The 18,883-nt window shown below is 43.7% G+C and overlaps 1 protein-coding gene across 1 annotated transcript; it reads right to left on the reverse strand.

Annotated features, from left to right (window-relative positions):
• Positions 1 to 10,091: 10,091 nt before the first annotated feature.
• On the reverse strand, positions 10,092 to 15,264 carry LOC125344505 (testis-specific Y-encoded protein 3-like). The gene is made up of 8 exons (XM_048337018.1): positions 15,195 to 15,264; positions 14,898 to 15,031; positions 13,944 to 14,111; positions 13,308 to 13,385; positions 13,074 to 13,185; positions 12,839 to 12,984; positions 12,648 to 12,716; positions 10,092 to 10,142 (listed from the first exon to the last, which is right to left on the reverse strand). The coding sequence occupies exons 1-8, from the start codon at positions 15,262 to 15,264 to the stop codon at positions 10,092 to 10,094; spliced, it is 828 nt and encodes a 275-aa protein (XP_048192975.1).
• Between the last annotated feature and the right edge of the window lie 3,619 nt (positions 15,265 to 18,883).

Consider the following 18,883-nt stretch of genomic DNA (forward strand, 5'->3'; position numbering starts at 1 on the left):
GAATCTATGGAGAAAGATCAAAAATCAATACAAGTCTAGTCCAATCAACAAAACAGATCACTACAGATCACTGCAGGAGATTGAAGACACGATCAGGAAGCCCAATTTAAGGATAGTAGGTATTGGGGAAAACTTGGAGAAAGAAGTTAGTGGGATAGGCAACCTATTTAACAGAATATTAGCTGAAAACTTCCCAAATATCAAGAAGGAAAGGCCTATACAGACACAAGAAGCATTTAGAACCCCAAACCGAGCGGACCAGAATACGACATCCCACCGACACATTGTGATCAAAACAGGATCAGTAGAGTCAAAGGAAAGAATCCTTAAAGCTGTTAGGGAGACGAAAACAATCACATATAAATGAAAAGCAATCAGAATTACCCCAGGCTTCTCAGCAGAGACCATGAAAACAAGGAGAGCCTGGAATGAGGTCTACCAAACACAAAATAAAAATAACCACCGACCAAGGATACTGTACCCAGCCAAATTCTCATTCATAGCCGAAGGTCAAATAAAAGTCTTCCATAGTAAGGAAAAACTGAAACAATATATCTCCACCAAACGAGCTTTGCAAAAAATCCTTAAAGATGTACTATACGGGGAAAATAATCAAGATCCCAATACAGACAGAGAAATGCACCCTAAATAGTAAACATCAGATCAAGAAAAGGGAAGACACAGCTTTTAACAAGATAGTGACAATGAAAGGAACAAACGATCATCTCCAATTCTAACTCTCAACATTAATGGACTTTATCCTCCAATCAAACAACATAGGCTCATAAGTTGGATCAAAAATCAAGATCCATCTTTGTGCTGCCTCCAAGAGACACATCTATCCAGCAAAAGTAAACATCTTCTAAGAGTGAAAGGCTGGAAACTAATCTATCAAGCAAATGGCCCCCATAAGCAGGCTGGAGTTGCAATCCTAGTATCAGAGAAAATTGATTTCAAATTAAAAAAGGTAAGAAGAGACAAAGAAGGTTACTACATACTAGTAAAGGAATATCTCCTACAGGAAGATATAACCATTCAAAATATCTACCATTAGGCAAGAAGGAAATATAAAGGGGATCCACAAAGGAAAAGATGAAGTTAAACCTTCTCTCTTCGCAGATGATATGATCCATGATCCTATACCTAAAGAATCCCATAGATTCTACCCCCAAGCTACTAGAGCTGATCCAAAACTTTGGCAGAGTTGCAGGGTATAAAATAAATCCTCAGGAATCAACGGCCTTTCTCTGTGCTAATGACCTGAAAACCTAGGCGGAAATCAGGAAAGCAACTCCTATTGCAATAGCCCCCCAAAACAAAAAATACCTAGAAATAACGTTAACCAAAGAAGTGAAAGACCTCTTTGAGGAGAATTTTAAAAGCTTGAAAAACGAAATTACGTCCGAACTAAGGAAATGGAAAAACCTCCCATGCTCCTGGATTGGGAGGATTAATATAATGAAAATGGCAATATTGCCAAAGGCTATCTACAAATTCAAGGCAATACCCATTAATATCCCAACACCACTTTTTAATGAAATAGAGGAAGCAATCCAGAAATTCATATGGAACCATAAAAGACCAACAATAGCAAAAAAAAAAAAATCCTAAGCAGAAAGAACAGTGCTGGAGGAATTACAATACCCAACTTCAAGCTGTATTATAAAGCTATAGTAATAAAAAAAAAGCTTGGTATTGGCACCGAATTGCCCTGAAGACCAATGGAACAGAATTGAATACCCAGAAATGAACCCACAGAACTATGCCTACTTAATCTTTGATAAAGGGGCTAAAACAATAGTTTGGAAGAAAGATAGCCTCTTTAACAAATGGTGCTGGCAAAACTGGCTCAACACATGCAACAAACTAAAACTAGATCCTTATATATCACCCTGCACCAAAATCAATTCTAAATGGATTAAAGACGTCGAAACAAATCAGACACCCTGAAAACACTAAAGGAAGGACTAGGAGAAACACTTGGGCTCCTTGGCGCAGGACGGTACTTCCTTTACAAAGACCCAGAAAGGCTACAAATCAAAGAAAGGTTGGGCAAATGAGACTGCATCAAACTGCAGAGCTTCTGCACGGCAAAGTTCATAGCTCGCAAGATAAACAGAAAGCCCACAGACTGGGAGAAGATCTTTACCGGCCATTTAACAGACAAAGGCCTCATATCTCAAATAAATGCAGAACTAAAAAAATTACCTTCCTCCAAAACAAAACCGCAAAGAACCAATAGCCCCCTCATCAGTGGGTTAAAGATTTACAAAGAGGCTTCTCTGATGAGGATTTGAGAATGGCCAAGAGACATATGCAAAAGTGCTCTACATCACTGGCCATAAAAGAAATGCAAATCAAAGCAACATAGAGATTCCATCTCACCCCAGTAAGAATGTCATATATCAAGAAAACTAACAATAACAATTGTTGGAGGGGATGTGGCCAAAAGGGAAGCCTACTTCATTGTTGGTGGGAATGTAAACTGGGTCAGCCACTCTGGCAAGAAGTATGGAGATTCCTCAGAAGGCGAAATATAGAGCTCCCCCATGACCCAGCAGCCCCAAAAACCAAACAAAATCACATTAAGGCCACCAGCACAACAATGTTCATCACAGCGCAATTTGTCATAGCTAGAATCTGGAACCAACCCAGATGCCCCTCAGTAGACGAATGGATCAGGAAAATGTGGTACATATACGCAATGGAATTGTATGCCTGTATCAGAAAGAATGACATTGTCCCATTTGTAAGGAAATGGAAGGACTTGGAAAAACAATTATACTAAGTGAAGTGAGCCAGACCTTAAGAAACATGGACTCTATGGTCTCCCTTATTGGGAATAATTAGTACAGGTTTAGGCAAGTCATAGCAGAGGATCACAAGAGCCCAATAGCTATACCCTTATGAACACATAAGATGATGCTAAGTGAATTGAACTCCATCTTACGGAAACGATTGTTATATCACAGTTGTAACTACTTTCAACGTCCCATCTGTATATGTACCTTTGATTATTGATGATGTTCTTGTATCACCTTCCTTTGGTTGTACCTACAGTATCTCTGTAATCTTATCTGAGTACAATGGAAACCACGTATACTGGCATTAGAACTAGGAAATTGGAAAGGAATACCAAAATTGAGAGACACAGGGTAAAAAAAAATCAAACAACTGCAAAAGCAATACTTGGCAAACTGTTTGGTGTAAGTGAACTGATCACCTCATTGGGGGGGGGAGGGAAAGGAGAAAGGGGGAAAGTATGAGGGCCAAGGTAACAAACAGTACAAGAAATGCATCCAATGCCTAACTATGAAACTGTAAACACTCTGTACATCATTTTGATAATAAAAATTTGCAAAACAACAACAACAAAGGATGATTATTGAATTTACATAGATCAAGGCACTGGTTAACAAAATAGTGTGTATATGTATGTGGGATGTTTGTGTATTTCTTTGAAGATTCATTGATTTAGGTTTAGAGTGTGAAATAGCAAAATTACACAATATTGAATGGTAACCATCGGAGAGTATGGCGTAGTTCCTAGCACGGGTGCCATATAATCAAATATATTGGCTGAGATCTCAACTGCAGTTCTTTCCTGCTAGATGACAGTGAGTATATGCTTCAGCTACAAAAGCTGTCATTTGTTGCTGCACTAGATTTACCTCCCCTGGTGTGGGGAGCTTGCTCCCTTATCAGTGCTCCCCTTTTCACTCTCTCCTCTGGGCTCCTGACCAGCGGGCAGCCAAGGTGGAGCAAAGGGATACGGGCTAGCCTAAGGTGCACGTGGCTGAACGATATCCCCTTTTCCTCCCTCCTTACCCACCAAGGAAGCCAGGTGCAGACGGATCTCGGAGAGCTTCAGAGAGCAATCCAATTTAATCAGGAGGGGCTCACAGTAATATAGTAGTGATGACAAGGATTGAGCCTGAGCTGGCGATAGGATGGCGAGCTTGTCCATCCAAGGGCAGCTCCCAAGGACCTCCCTCATGGACTAGCGTCACTTCCCATAGTACTGCCCTCTGGCAAAGCCGCAAAAGGAGAGCACACGTGCTCACTGGCACGAGGTGGGGGATGGTCTCAAAGCTACCCATTCTAGTTCCGGACCCAGAAGGAGATAGGTGTGGCTCACTTCCACACTGTCCCAGGGCTGGAGGAAGGGGGCGTCTCGGGAGCGTTCTCCTCGCCCTTCCCCCTTAAGGCCAAAATGAATCCCCAACAATTTATCCTTTCGGAGCTAGTTGATATGGATAGGATGGATATTGACTGAGATCAGGGATGTGACAAGGTGATCCCTTACCGAGGAAATTTGGCCTTGATTTGATCAAACAATGGTTGATGATCTATTGATCAAATATTCTTTGAGAGGTGCTGGCTTTACTACTATTACTAAATGTTTTATCTAAAGGTCTTCTCTAAATCAGCTAACGTATTAAATGAAATAAATTTATGGTGTACTTTTCATTTCAAAATCCTGATCAAACTTGCAAATATTATACAAGAAACATGCCTTCTATAATGCTAGTATGAGCACAACTCCATTTTAGGTTTTTTTTTTTTTTTTTTGGCCAGTAGTAGTCCGTGAACGCAGGGCCTGAGCACTGCCCCTGGCTTCTTTTTGCTCAAGGCTAGCACTCTGCCACTTGAGCCATAGCGCCCCTTCTGGCCATTTTCTGTATATGTGGTGCTGAGGAATCGACCCCAGGGCCTCATGTATACAAGGCAAGCACTCTTGCCACTAGGCCATATACCAGTCCCCACAACTCCATTTTGATCAAGAAAAAAGTGGAAGATAACCTGGGAAAAGGTTTGTGAGACATTGACTCATACAGTGGTGTGGTGGCATATGACTCACGTATTTATGATGCTTACAAACAATACTTGAAAATTTGCTTTTTCTCAGCCTTGTTCATTTCCTCGTGGTTCTTGGCTACACTTGTTAAGTTAATGGAGGAGATAGAGTATTTTGTTGTAAGTATGTGTCCTGGTTAGAGACAGTTAGAAAAACTGGAGATCACACATGTTTAAAATTTCAAACTGCATCCTAAAGGATGTAGTTATCAAGATGCTTATCCAGAGGCACTGAGTTTAAAGAAATTTTGTATAAAGTAGCAGTTAATAAATTTGTATAAATCACCATGCCATTTTCTATCCACTAAAATGCATCCTGATATTTATTTGTGATCTTTTTTTGTGTACATATGGCAGACTTGGGGCTTGAACTCAACATCTGTGTGCTGTTTCTGAACTTTTGTGCTCAAGGCTAATGCTCTCCCACTTGAGCCACAGCTCTCCTTATGGCTTGTTTTTGGTGCTTACCCTGAAATGAGTCTCAGGGACAAAACAACCATAAACCACAGCAAAAGCATTGCTAATTTCTGTGGCTCTCTTGTGTCACCCAGTGGAAAACGAGGTCATAACTTCCTAACAATAGCTTAGCACTCTGGGAAACAAACTCTGCCACTGCAATCTTGTGGACATGAGCAGGAAGTCTGCTCTGGAGCAATTCCCCTGTCAACTTCCTCTGTTGTGAGTTTGTGTTGAGCTTTATTGCTGTTGTTTCAGTTATTTTGCCAGGCAGTCTTACACTGGTGAGCTGGTAGATCATAACTGGGATGAAAAACACAGCAAGAGGTAGGCCTGCCCCCCTGCAGATCTGCAGCTTAGGTGGATGTAGGAGTTTCTAAAAGATAAAATAAAATAAAAAGCAGAGAGAAGCTCCTAGCGAGCCGAAAACGCACCTCTGCAAACAGACTGGGAGAAAGCACGGTTCCCAGACAGACTGACTAGCAACACCCAGTTACAGAGAACAACCAACTCCTACCTGAAAACCAGAGTAACTACCTAAACTAGCTTGGATGGAGGGTGCAGCAGACCCACCACCTGCAAACTATAACACACTTATGCAAACTTATGAGAAATATAGAAGATGTATGAAACTAAAGGGTTTGCTGATATAAACAGAGTTGTGTCATCAGCCTCTCTGTGTCTCCTTCATCATCAATCCCCTTGCCACTTGGAATCCTTGCACGCTGTGGCTGACGGCACGGCAACTGTTGCCCAAACAGGACCAGAGGAAATCATCGGAAGGACTTCTCCACAGAGAATCAAGCAGGTAAAGGGACCAAGAAGTGTAGTAGCAGTGGTGGGGGGGGGGGGCTGAAGTGAAGGAAATAGAAAGAGAAAAAGAATAAGAAAAAGAAAAAGGAAGGAGATGTAAAATGAGTGCGAAACACGAGTGTTTCTGAGGGCACATAGGACCATCCTGAGGAAAAAGAGCTGTAAGATTAGTTCAAAGGGGCTAGAGGAAGTTGTACAGAATCTCTGCCCCTGGTTCCTGGAGGAGGGAACAGTGGACTTGGGGTATGGCAAAAGTTTACCCGAAGAATTAAAAAAACACAGATAAAAATTAGAGGAAAACATTGACATTTTCTGTTTGGAAAATGATTAGAAAGAGTCTGGATACTGATCACCAGATTGAAATTGTTTCTATAAAATTATTGTGTGAGAAGAACAATAAGCAAACCTTCTGTGTATCAATTGCAGTGGAACAGGGCTGTCCATCAGAGTGTGAGAGTGTTAGAAGTATAAAAATTCAGTGTTAGTCTTTTGACACTCTGTGTAACAAAGACAAAGACCCTCCTGGGCACCAAGCCATGCCCAGCCTGTGATAAATGGGGAAGGTAAATGCCCACTGCTCCTAATTCAGACTCCTCCACCTATGTCTGCAGGTCAAAAGGCTATATTGACTGCAACGGAGAAGAGGGAGGGTATTTCCAACTTTTTCCTGTCTTAGAAAACAAAGCAACCGGTAATATGGTATTTCACGTTTTAAGGAATTGAAAGAAATTATGAGTTCTACTATGATATATGGGGCAACTGCTCCTTTCACGTTATCCTTGATTGATAGTTTGGCTCACCAGATATTGTGCCCAGAGGATTGGAAGACAATTGCTCAGGCTTACCTCAATGGGGGATATTATTTGTTATAGACTGCAGAATGGATGGAAAGGTCTGATGAGGTGGCAAAATACAATAACCGCAGCAACATATCTCTAGCCTATGACATGCTGGTGGTTGCAGGTAGATATTCTGATGTTCAACAACAAATTAATTGCCCAGAAATTGCTTATGGACAAATTAATGAATGTGCAACTAAAGCCTGGAGGAAGCTTCCTACTTCTGGGGCAAGGACAGATAAGTTATTTAAGATCAGACAGGGGCTAAATGATAGTTTGTCAAGCCTTTGCCTCATGGGACAGTAGGGTTGGTGTTGAGCAGGTCCAGCTGGACTATGAAAGGCATGGTTGTTTATCCAGGTGTTATTGCTAATGATTACATGGGAGAAATTAAAATTATGGCTGAACATCTGGTTTCTGTTTTGTGTTGTCTTCTTTGTTATGTGCTATTTGGTTTTAGTGCATTTATTGTCTTCTGCTTTCAGCTTCCCTGTGCTCTCTAAGTCAATTTCCATGTTTCTCTTTCTTTTCAACTGGCCTTCTTTGTTTTGCTTTACTCATTCTTCCTGTTGACCACTACTGGTGCCTGCCTTTGCCTACCAATTCATGTCTCTTCATCTCACCTTCATGATGAAGCATGAGAGCCCAATTTCCTATATGAATTTGTATTTCCATACATTTATAACTCAAAGTACTCTACTAGTAGGAAGTGGTAGAAACTAGAAGTTTAGGCCTAACGGAAAGAATTTTGTGACTGGAGATATGCCCACGAGGAGATTTTATGTTCTTGACTAGCCACATAGAAACACACATTTATCTCCTCTCTCTCTCTTTCTCTCTCTCTCTTTCTGTGTATATATCTCCTAATATTTTGTCCTTGAAGGCCACATGAATATCTTATCTTGACCAATGGCTTCTCCATTATCCCTTTAGGATGTTCTTTTTCACCACAGACCTATAAACAGCGAGGACAATGAACCATGGCCTGGTCTATGCATCCCACTCTTCAACAACATGACTGAAGTCAGCAGCAGGACAATAATTGGTTCCTCTTGACCAGACAAGGAGTTTTCATTCATCATATAACCTTTCTCAGTTGGTTTTGCAGACACATATTAAGTTATTGCATTCATGTTTGGTATTCTGAAAAGATTGAGGGGGATTATTCCAGTTATTCCAGATATGAATTCAGATAATCTGTAGACACTTACAACCTTGAAACATTGTTTCTCTCTCATGATGAAATTTCTTTGTCTTGTCTAGTGAGAATGAGGCAATAGCAGTGGCAGGCCCATGTGCAACATTTGATGAGTGTTTGGCTAACATTCTTCACTACTGTAGTTGCAAGGAATCACTCGGTTGTTACACTCATTCATACACACAAACATGCATAGTCATACACGCATCAAGAACACTGGTAATACCAGAGAGGTTTACACACCTCCATGAAAATGTGTCCTTCTGGTTGACTCTACACACTATACTGTGCTTTGACATAGAAAAATATTCTGACAGCAAAGTCAAAGACACATACAAATATCCAAAAAATCTGCAAACCAACATTTGGTACCTGAGCTCAGAATACGTCCCATATGCTGCAGACATGGAAGCGTATTACCAAAGCACATAAATGGCACAAAAATCTTCACCATAACTTTCCATACACATCCACACTCAGAGAATAGTTAAGATTTACATAAAGTCATGTGGGAATATTAACTCTAGTATGGGAATCTGAAATCGCTAAGATAAATGAGAGCACAATACAAGAGAAAAGACTCTGCTGCTAATTGCTATTGTTGCATTGAGGTGTACCATCAGCAAAATTGGGATAGAACGTGCGATTATTTTAAGAGCATACATGCATGGGAATATGCTTGGTTCTACAGGTTTTTGTGATGTTTGTGATGGACATTCAGTTTATGTAGATGATCTGAAATTTCACAAGGGCACTAAGGTTAAAACCAAACAGCAAAAGTATTTATAAATTGGAATATCTCTGGGAAAATGTGTAGAAATCACTTAACAGAAAGAGAATAAGGAGTGAAAGTATACAGGAAACTATCCATGTTTGAGTAATCTATACTAGGAACAAATTTAAATCACATGCTAATCCCATGATCCAAAAAGCAAGAAAGCCAGTGAAGGAGGGCAGGGATCCCCTTAGGTCCAGGAATTTTTGTAAGTTATGAAACAAATGCCAGAGGCCTTTATACTGTGTCATGGGTGGTGTTAATTTCCTGTGACCATATTCAGCAGCCACAGGTGTTGTAGGCAGAAAGGCAGGAGCCATTGACCACACAGAAAAACAACTGAAGCCGAATTTAAAGGATCTGTTGGAGCCCATGAACAGGACACACAGCAGAAAGAATGACAAAAAGACCATACCAATGAGCAGCCTTAGGAGACCAAGCTGGAACAATCAAGGTGTTATGTATGAAAATCCTTGAACGGAACTCAGCGAGTGAATGCCCAGCTTACGAGTGCCTAAGGATGTCTACTGATAAGGCTGGCATCCAAGTCCCCATTGCACCTGAAGCACACGGAGGCCACCATGTTGGGAATTACTGGTGTGTGGGCCCTGGATAGAACAAAATGTATACTTCAGGATGCAGGAGACAAGGAAGATGAGGTGTCTCCAAAGATCGCAAGATGAGATCAGGCCATTATAAGAAAAACATGGAAACAAAAACTTGTGTGGGTCTTACTGGCCCCTACCATATGCAGTAAGTGCAGTGATGAAGGTTCTGTTAGCAAAGCAGATAAGGAAGAGCCACAACAAACCCTCATTAAGAGCATATATTGGATGCACATGTGTCCTATGGGGCGAATTGCAAGGACAAATAGTACGCTTAGCCAGAAGACCTAACGAATTCACACCAGTTCATCAAAGCAAGGTGGTCAAGTCTGGGGGTCACATTGCCCACTGCTAGTGTCAACTGCAATACATGAGTTCCTAAGTATGTTGGCTATAATAAACATTTAAAAATGTGTGACCAGGTTATGTCTCTGTGGCACAGTGTGACCCTAGGCTAATTTCACAGTATCCTTGTATTACCCACAGGGATAAATATGTCCAGCCATGATGTAGGAGCAGAACACACTTTGCGCCCCTGTGCAGAGCCATCACAGGAAGTCCTGGTAAGCATCTGGATTCATAGGGGATTCATTTTCTTCCTAAGGCCAACAGAGAGTATATTAGAGATGTCTCTGTATCTGAATAAGAGCCAAAGCCGAAGAGCACTAGAGTGGGAAGGGTACAGTTCCCAATTATCCCGCGATACTCCTGACATACTATCCTTCCTCTGAAGAGTATTTGCAGACTCTCTTATAGCATCTGTGAGTAGGGAAATCTCCTTGGCCATCCTCACTGGCTCGCAAAACCTCAGGGAATGAGTGAATTTTGTACAGGGTCACATCTAGAGGTTAATGCTGCATCCAAGCATGCAGGTTTTCTCAGAATAACTAGGAAAATTTTCTTTTGCTACCTTGCCAGCCTGGAAAGCAGAATATTAGGTCCATCACTCCAGGACAATGATTCTACATTTACCTTTTGCCACCGTTACAAACTTCCAGAGATTAGTGATGCCTAGAGAATCAGCTCTTTGTCATGGACAACAAGTGTTTCCCCAGCCACAAAGTGTGCTTTGAAAGGTCATTTGGTTTGGTAGGGAATGTGATCCTACTATCACTACTTCCTTCACCTTGTAGTTTGTTTCTGGTATTATTCTACAGTTTCTTCTGGGAGTCTGAGAATGTAGACACCATGTACCTATAGCATTTTATACCATCGATACAATCTTCACAAGTTCTCTTGGAAGCACTCATGGAGACTGAAATTCTGATCTCGGGTCTCTCTGTGAATCATCACTAATGAGGTTGGTGTTCATACCTTAACAGTTGGGGTACCGGATCTAAAGCATCCCCTGATCTGAACACCCATCTGAGATCACCAGGGTGCCACAGCACTACTAAAGTAGGGAAGAAAACAGAAAAAGGAATGAAACAGTGAGGTGGGGAAGAAGCCAGAGGTGGAACATGACCAGCCTGTTGATCTCAGAAACAGGAGGTATCAGGCCATATGACAGAAAGAATAGATATGAGCACAGGGACACTGTAATGTAACATGGCTGGCATGAGGAAGCATGGCCAGCGTGAGTAAGGAGACTGGTATTGGGAAAGAGACAAACACAAACCTTTATAGCCTTACTCTTTATTGCCATTACACCCATACTGCCTGTTCCCCTATCCACTCTTGCCTGTCTCACCTAGGTCATTCTTACTCCTCACAGGTATACAAGGCATTGTTTGCAGTTCTTACTTATTTCTGAAATGATAATACAAATCTTCATTGAAGATCTGAATAACTCCAGAGGCTGTTGATGCCATGAAGGAAACAGGGACAGTGCTCTATGTAGCCCTGAAATGTTTCAGGACGTACATGTGTATTTCAGACAGTAGAGAGAATGGAGAGTGGGGAAGGAGGCTAAGCTTCTGGACCATACTATCCAACTATGGGAGAACCTCTACAGATAACATTGAGGTGGAGCAATTGGCATAACTTCACATAAGCAATGTTGATTTTAGGTTCAAGTGCAATAGGCAGAATTCGGGGCCTAGCCTGAAATGTCTCTCCAATGTCAACAACCTCCACCCTCCTTAACTACTGTCACCAACCTTGCCAATTCTTTCCTAAAAGGGGAAAAGTGTTCTAATGCTGAGCTTCAGCTGGAGATATGTCTCCCTCCTCTCATTAAACTGTAGAGGCAGACTCTCCAACTGACTTTTAGAAACAATCATTGCAAACTCACAATCAGAACCGAGTTGTTTATTTTCCCATTCAAATCCTACATATATTTGCACAGAGTCAGACACATATGACCGTGTGGATTTGTCCCGAATTATCAATTCACATTTTATCACCTGTCTGGCCCTCTGCATCCTGTCTTAGTACCTGAAGTGAGTTCCAGGGTTTTTCTGTGTTGACCTAGCTTGTCTCCTAATTCTGAAGTAGTGCTTGTGATGAACACATGTCCCAATGAATTTAGGTAAAGTTGGATGCTCCATCATCTTCCAGTCAAAGTCCAGAATTACCCTAAGGAACACGAAAAATACATACTGATTACAAGTATATAATATAAAGTTGTTTTGATACTTCTGGATGCTGGCTAAGACACAATAACTCCCTTCTAACTCTAGATCTTCTGATCTCAAGTCTCCAGTCCATGAGGTAAAGTCCATTCTCTATCACCCCTTCCCCACTATCATGTCGAGGATTACACAAGAAATCTCACAAGTCATGATTTACCACAAGCAAAATTATTCAGACAATGGTGGAAATAAATTTGGGAGAGCCAAAACTTAGGAGATGGGAAGAGGGTAAGAAATGGGTTTACTTCTCTTGGAACTCTGAGAAGGACAGGGTATTAAAGATTCAGCTTGGCATCTACCTGAGTGTCTCTGTACGTTACCCATGCTTCAGCAGAATTAGTTCAGCCTTAACCAGTTTTGCACAGCTGTCCTTCCAATTTGTTGTCTCTTCCAGAGGCCCTGGAGGAACTGCGTTTGGCCATCCTCTTTTAGTCACAAGCCTCAAATGTACAGGTGTGAAGTTAGCATTTAGGTACCTGACAAGATGGACAGCATGTACTAGCTACCCACCTATATATCCTTCTTCTTTACCCCCTCTTCATGTGCTTTCATCATCTTGTAGTAGTGCAATGGATTGAGCCACAGGTCTTTTCTGATGATCTGGTAAAGTAAGTAGGTAAGGTAAGTAGGTAAGGCAATTAGCTCAAGGTTCACAGTCAGCACTCAGCAAGCCAGTGAACCAACCAACGTCACAGATGGCTTGCTTTGGCCTTTTGTAGTACCTCAGTGATCCTGTTTGAGCCTGCAAAATTGTGGTCTGTAAACCAGTTGAAGAAGTTTGGGCTCTTGTTGTGGTTTCTGTGACTGTCAGCTTCAATTTTATAATACTGACGCCACAGAATGGGAGTGGAATGGCACAACCTATATCCTGCAAGAAGACATGATAAGAGAATCCAAGTCCTGTTGGCCATTATCAATTCACAAACTCCAAAAAACACACTGTGAGCAAATTCTTACCAGTGATATCCACGACGAATTCCTTAACAACCACTGCATTCTGGAAGTATGGGTTATTTCTAAAGTAAAAGGTGATTTTGCAGGAACTCTTGGGATGCCTGAGTTCTTGTACCTACCAGAAGAAAAGGTAGAAAGCTAAAAGCCCTTTACAGGTAACCGGCAAGTTCCTGTTTGGAAGTGAGTTCTGTTCGTGACACTGTATAGCCCACCAAGATAAATGCCTTGGGTACTCACTTCCAAATTGATCATGTAGCTAAGCATGTCTTCATCTTGGTCACTGATCATTGCTGACAGCTGGGGATGGTTCACAAACTGCCTGGGTCAAGGAGCCTTCAGATGCTGTGGATGTGCTAGGTATAACCACTTGCATTGAAAGCAGCAAGTGATGTGTGAGGCTAGTGTCTTCCTAGGTACTCCAATCTCCATCTTATTCTAGGCCAAGGAATATCCTAAATAATAAGGTAAGCTTAGGATTTGCAAATTGAAGACGACCTGAAGTGAGCTCTGTTGTATTCTGTTCTCTGAGTGATGGGGACCAGATTTTACAATCTCTTTGTCTAAATGTCTTCTTTCCCACCTCTTTCTGACCGTGGCATAACTCACACCCCTTTCCCATAGCACCATTACAAAACTCTTCTCCAATTAGCAGCCTATGTGGCAACTTCCTTGTGCTACTCATTGTTTCTATGACTCATTGTCCCTACAACTCCTGCCTATACCAATCTCTAGCCTACATTATCCATAGTCCTCTTCTCTAGGGACCCTAGCAGTGTGATGTTCCAGATCCTGTGCATGCAAATGCCTCATAAAAGGTCCACTACTCGAAAACACAGGCTGCAAGGCAGTAACAAGTAAGATGCCTAAGGATACAGTTTGGGCCCAGAAGCCAGGGATGCCCCGGATGTTGCTGCTTCTGGAATCCAGGAGAGTCTTTTGCCTCTTGCTCAGATTCTGTTTTAGGCGTTCATGAGCCTTGGTGGCTTGGTTATTCACTGGTCCCAGATCTAACTGAAGAGCCTGCAATTCCTTCAGTGGTGGCTGTTGAGAAATAGGTTTACCGTTGGCTAACCATTGCTTCCTCCGTGCTTGTGATACAAATTGTCTGAAAGGTGCCTCTAAATCACCCCCACCAGCTTTTTTGTCTCCTACTCAGCCATTTTATTCTCCTGCTGCACCGGCCCCACAGCCTTGCTGTCCAACAGTGGCAGCACAGCCGACTCTCCAGTGCTCCATGTAGTCTCCACGTGCCTGTACCTTTCACAGGGATCCTTAGCCTGGCCCAACTGGACCTCCATGAGCAGCACGCAGGTTCTCAGAAGGCGTTAGCAATGCAGCAGTTTGCCGTGCATTGCCTTCCCGCGCAGTCTGTGCTTTCCCATTCCCGAGGGCAACCTCTCCTCTACCCGTGGGACTTGCCCACTCTCCTTCCCTTCTGCCTATTCTGCCTCCTTTTCCAGTGCCCTTGCTTCTCCCTCCCTGTGTGCCATCCCGGGAAACCATCTCCCCTCCCCGTGAGCCATTGTTCTGCTTACCTCCCTCTCTTCCACCCCACGAGCCTACTCCCCTTCTCTCGTAGCACATGCCCCCCCTCATCCTGGCATGGTCACTTCCTTCTTGGCCTGCTCTGCACCCATAACCCTACCCTGGGTGCCAAGGGCTTTCTCTTCTTGCCTGCCACGAGCTTTTGCCCCCTGTCCTCCTCTATCCTCTAGGCTAGGCCTCCCCTCCCCGGAACTCGGCTCCCTCCCCCTCCTCCGTTCCCATTGCCAATATTCTCTCACCACTGGCCCGCCGCCTCCCCACAGGAAGCGCCCCCTAGATTACCTCTTCCGCAGGTGGAGGAGTCCCACATTCCTGTCTACTCGCCATGTCGTCCTGCTCGTCCTCACCCCAAGCTTGCTCCTGCAGAGAGCCACAAAGCAGCTCGGCCTCGGGGAACCGCCCAACCACGGACTGTGCTGGGGGCGGGACAAGCGCCCTGCACCGGAAAGCAATTAGCTACTTCCGCCTGGGTCGGGCTCCCAGCCAAGACACGGATGGCACCTAGTTCCGCGTCATTCCTCCAGAGGCGGAAGTTGAAGGGGTGCCAGGTGCGGTGGGTCCGCCTGTAATCCTAGCTACCCCGGAAGCCTGGCCCGGATGGCGGGCGATTGAAGCCCGGCGGGAAAGCAAAGTCCGCTCCTGACACCATCGGCAGTAAACGACTCCCAAAACACCCCTAGGTGACCAGCTTTGATCCAAAGACCGCGGGGACACCCCTGGGCCCTGGGTTCAAACCCCTGGACAGACGCAGGAAAGAGAAAAATCAACGGCAGGGAAAGAAAAGGGAGTGGAGGGAAGGGGAAGAAAGAGTGGGCACGAGACGTGGGAACACTGACCCTGGGGAGAAAGCTGGAGCAGACTACAGATTGGCATTTACTTAATAGTGCGGATACATTGTTACTTCTTAGTTGGGTGACTGCATCCCGGTTGTATAACCATACATCATCAGAACCTGAATGAAGGGCCTAACTCAGCATCATTGATACTCAGGGCAAAGCCTTGTGTGTTAAGGGCACCTATTATCCTGTGACATACAGACTCATTTCAGATCCCAAGTACAAGGCCAGGAAATTCTCAGCCAATCTCTGCCTCCCTGTCTCCCTTCCTCTCTCTCTCTCCTTTCCTCCCTCTCTCTCTCCTTCCTTCTCTCTCTCCCTGCCGCTCTCTCACCCTCCTTCACTCTCTCCCTAACCCTTCCCTCTCTTTCTCTATCCCTCTCTCCCCCCCTTTCTCCCCCTTGACAACTAAATCATTTCTTCACACTGCCATATTGTAAACAAATTGAAAAACATAGGCGAATAGGAGTCCTTGCATTCTACTCAAGACCCAAACTTCATTTGAGATTGGCTCACATTTCAGGCACTGTGTCACCTTGGTCACTTTGAAGGTGTGTTCTCAATTTAGGTCCAGCCTGTCTGGGCTTTTATGGCCCTTCCTATGCTTTCCCTGTGGCTGGAGATGACTGGTACATTTCCAATGAGTTGACAGAATAGATAACCACTACTTTCCTCGGTTAATTGAAATATTTTTACCCACATCTATTACCCTCAAGTAGAAAGAAAGGAAACCAAAATATTCTAAAGTCCACTGTGAGGTAAATACATAATGAAACTGATTTATATTTTTAATGACTAAGAAAGAGACACATGCAAATTGACAAGCAAGGGTTATTAAACATCCATGAAGAAATTTGAACTCTGGCAGCAGTGGCAGCAGAGCACCACCACTGCCCTGGCAAAGTCCCCGGTTCTCCACTCACCTCCAGTGCTCATTGGTGACTAGGAGAGGAAACCTTCAGCCCACAGGCAGCAGACAGACGCGGACTGCGGAAAAGTCCAACAATCCAGAGAAAACATTTTTGCCCCTCATGTCACTGTGACTGATTTCAGTTCCCTAGGTATTATGTATATATTTATTGGAACTAGGAAGGGAAGGGGAACATCAAAATGGAGACACAAAGAAACAATGAACAAACACCACAGCAGTAGTTACAAAATTATATGCCATAACTCCATGTACCACTCATGTGAGATGGGAAAGGGGAGTGGGATGGTTGGGAAAAAATGAGGAAGAGGTAATAATTTTATAAGAAATGTACTCCCTGCCTTACATGTGAAACTGTAACCCCTTTGCACATCACTTGGACAATAAATAAGTTAATAAATAAAAATAGATTAATTTTTTTTCTCAGTCTGGGATCTGAACTCAGTGCAGGGTGCTGTCCCTGAGCTTTTGTGTGCAGGGCTATTATTCTTGCCAATGTGTTATTTATTAACTTTTTGACTTGAACATTAGACCAAAGGGCCTTGTGGACATTTCTGCCTCAGCTGGCTTCAAGACATAATCGTCAGACCTCAGGTTCCTGAGTAGCTAGGATTACAGGAATGAGCTACCTAGCCCAGCTAAAGTATTAAAACAGTTTAAGAATTTTTCTCTCTATCCATCTTGTTTCTCCTTCTGTATATTTGTGCTGGTGTTGTTGCATGAGCTCAGGTCCTATGTTTAGATTCTCACACTTTGGGTTCTAAAGCAAGTATTGTGTAACCCACGGCCTGTGGCTCACATAATGCTAGAGATCAGCAGAACACTGTTGTCAAAGGCACAGCCATATGGACAGTAACAGAGAGCATCACAGATATTGGGGACTTTGTCTCACAGTGCAACATGTGACCAGGGCACTCAGGTAAAGTGTCTTCTCTGGGACTTACTGCATGGAGCCCCCAGTTCTGAGGGTGGCAGTTGGGTCTCCGTAAGTGGTGCTTCTGGCCATGGAGCATCAGATGACTCTTCATTCTGTACAGGTAGCTGCTCAGGTAAGAAGCTAGAAAGCTGCCCCAGAAAAACGCTCTCAGGATGGGCCTGAATTGAACTTGAGCAGCGCTTCTGGGCCAACAGCCAGGAATCCAGCCGGGTGTGTGCCTAGGTAACATTCCCAGGTAGGTCTCCATGAGCCCTCAGCTGTTAGCAAACATCAGTCTCCTTCCCAGAACCAGGATGGCAGCTCCGTCTTCAGCATGACCAGGTACCTGTCCAGGTTGCTGCTCATTTTGCTGACCATAAGATAGAGCATTGTGATAGGTAATCTGGAGTATGGGTAGGACAATTAAGCCTCCCAATGAGGAAATCTGTGCCTGTGACCAGACAACGACTCCAGTGATGGATGGTTCCCAGGATCCCAGCCAGAGTGTGGGTTCTGGGAAATACACTGAGTATTGGCCATGCAGGTTCATCTACATGGATCTGCTGCACAAAGCCAGCTTTTGTTGTCTGTGGAGAACATCATGGGGTGCAGAGGAAACCAGATGGCCCCATGCTCAACCACAAAAACAAGCTGGTGACCCAGTGCCCAAAGCACACACACAACCCGTGCATTAAATAAGTAAAATCTTAGGTCCATGGGCACCCATGTCCTACACGCTATTTCAGGAGTATTGTGCATGAATGCTAGCACACTGTTGTGCACCAGGAGGCCCACATCGATAAGCAGGCTCAGGAACACCAAGAATACATATGGACAATAGAAGTCCACATGCACCAAGAAATGCATGTGAATCAGGAGGAACATACAAACACTGAGGCTCACATGAACTAGGACATACCTGCCCACCAGAGTTCTAAAACATGCCAGCAGTCTCTCTTGGACCAGGATGGGAATGCACAGCTATATTGGCATATGTCAGATGATATGCAGAGGCACCAATAGGCTGGTGTGTACTAGAAGGTATTTCATTTCAGGAAATGCATGCATAATAGTAGTTTCACTGAGTACCTATGACACATTTACAGCGGAAGGCTCATGCACATCAGCAGGTGCACATGCATTAGGAGGCTCATATGCACCAGCAGAGACAACTCCAGTGGGCATGCACAAAAAGTGTCCTCCATGCATCAGACACACAGGATGAGGAAGTTTTTGTGCACAAAGAGGACCATAGCAAAGCTGGTGGATGCACACAAAAAGCCCTCCCCTGCTATCCAAAGCACACATGGAGGAGGCTAACATGCACCATCTGGTGGACATGACTGAATGCCCTGAATTACCAGCAGAATTACCAGCATCCCTGTACAGGTCATGTACCACCAGGCACATATACATCAGCATACCAGTCTGGGCAGCCTAAGTTGCCGAAACCACACACAACATGGACCATGCACCATAGGAATAGGAAGGAAGCAAAACTGTTTATAGGCCAGGAGTATGTGGTACAGAATCTATGGGACCTGATGCTACTGGCCTCTGTCCCCCAGATTCACGGAACAATATGGGG

Source organism: Perognathus longimembris, unplaced genomic scaffold (assembly GCF_023159225.1).
Source record: "Perognathus longimembris pacificus isolate PPM17 unplaced genomic scaffold, ASM2315922v1 HiC_scaffold_124, whole genome shotgun sequence".
NCBI lineage: Eukaryota > Metazoa > Chordata > Mammalia > Rodentia > Heteromyidae > Perognathus > Perognathus longimembris.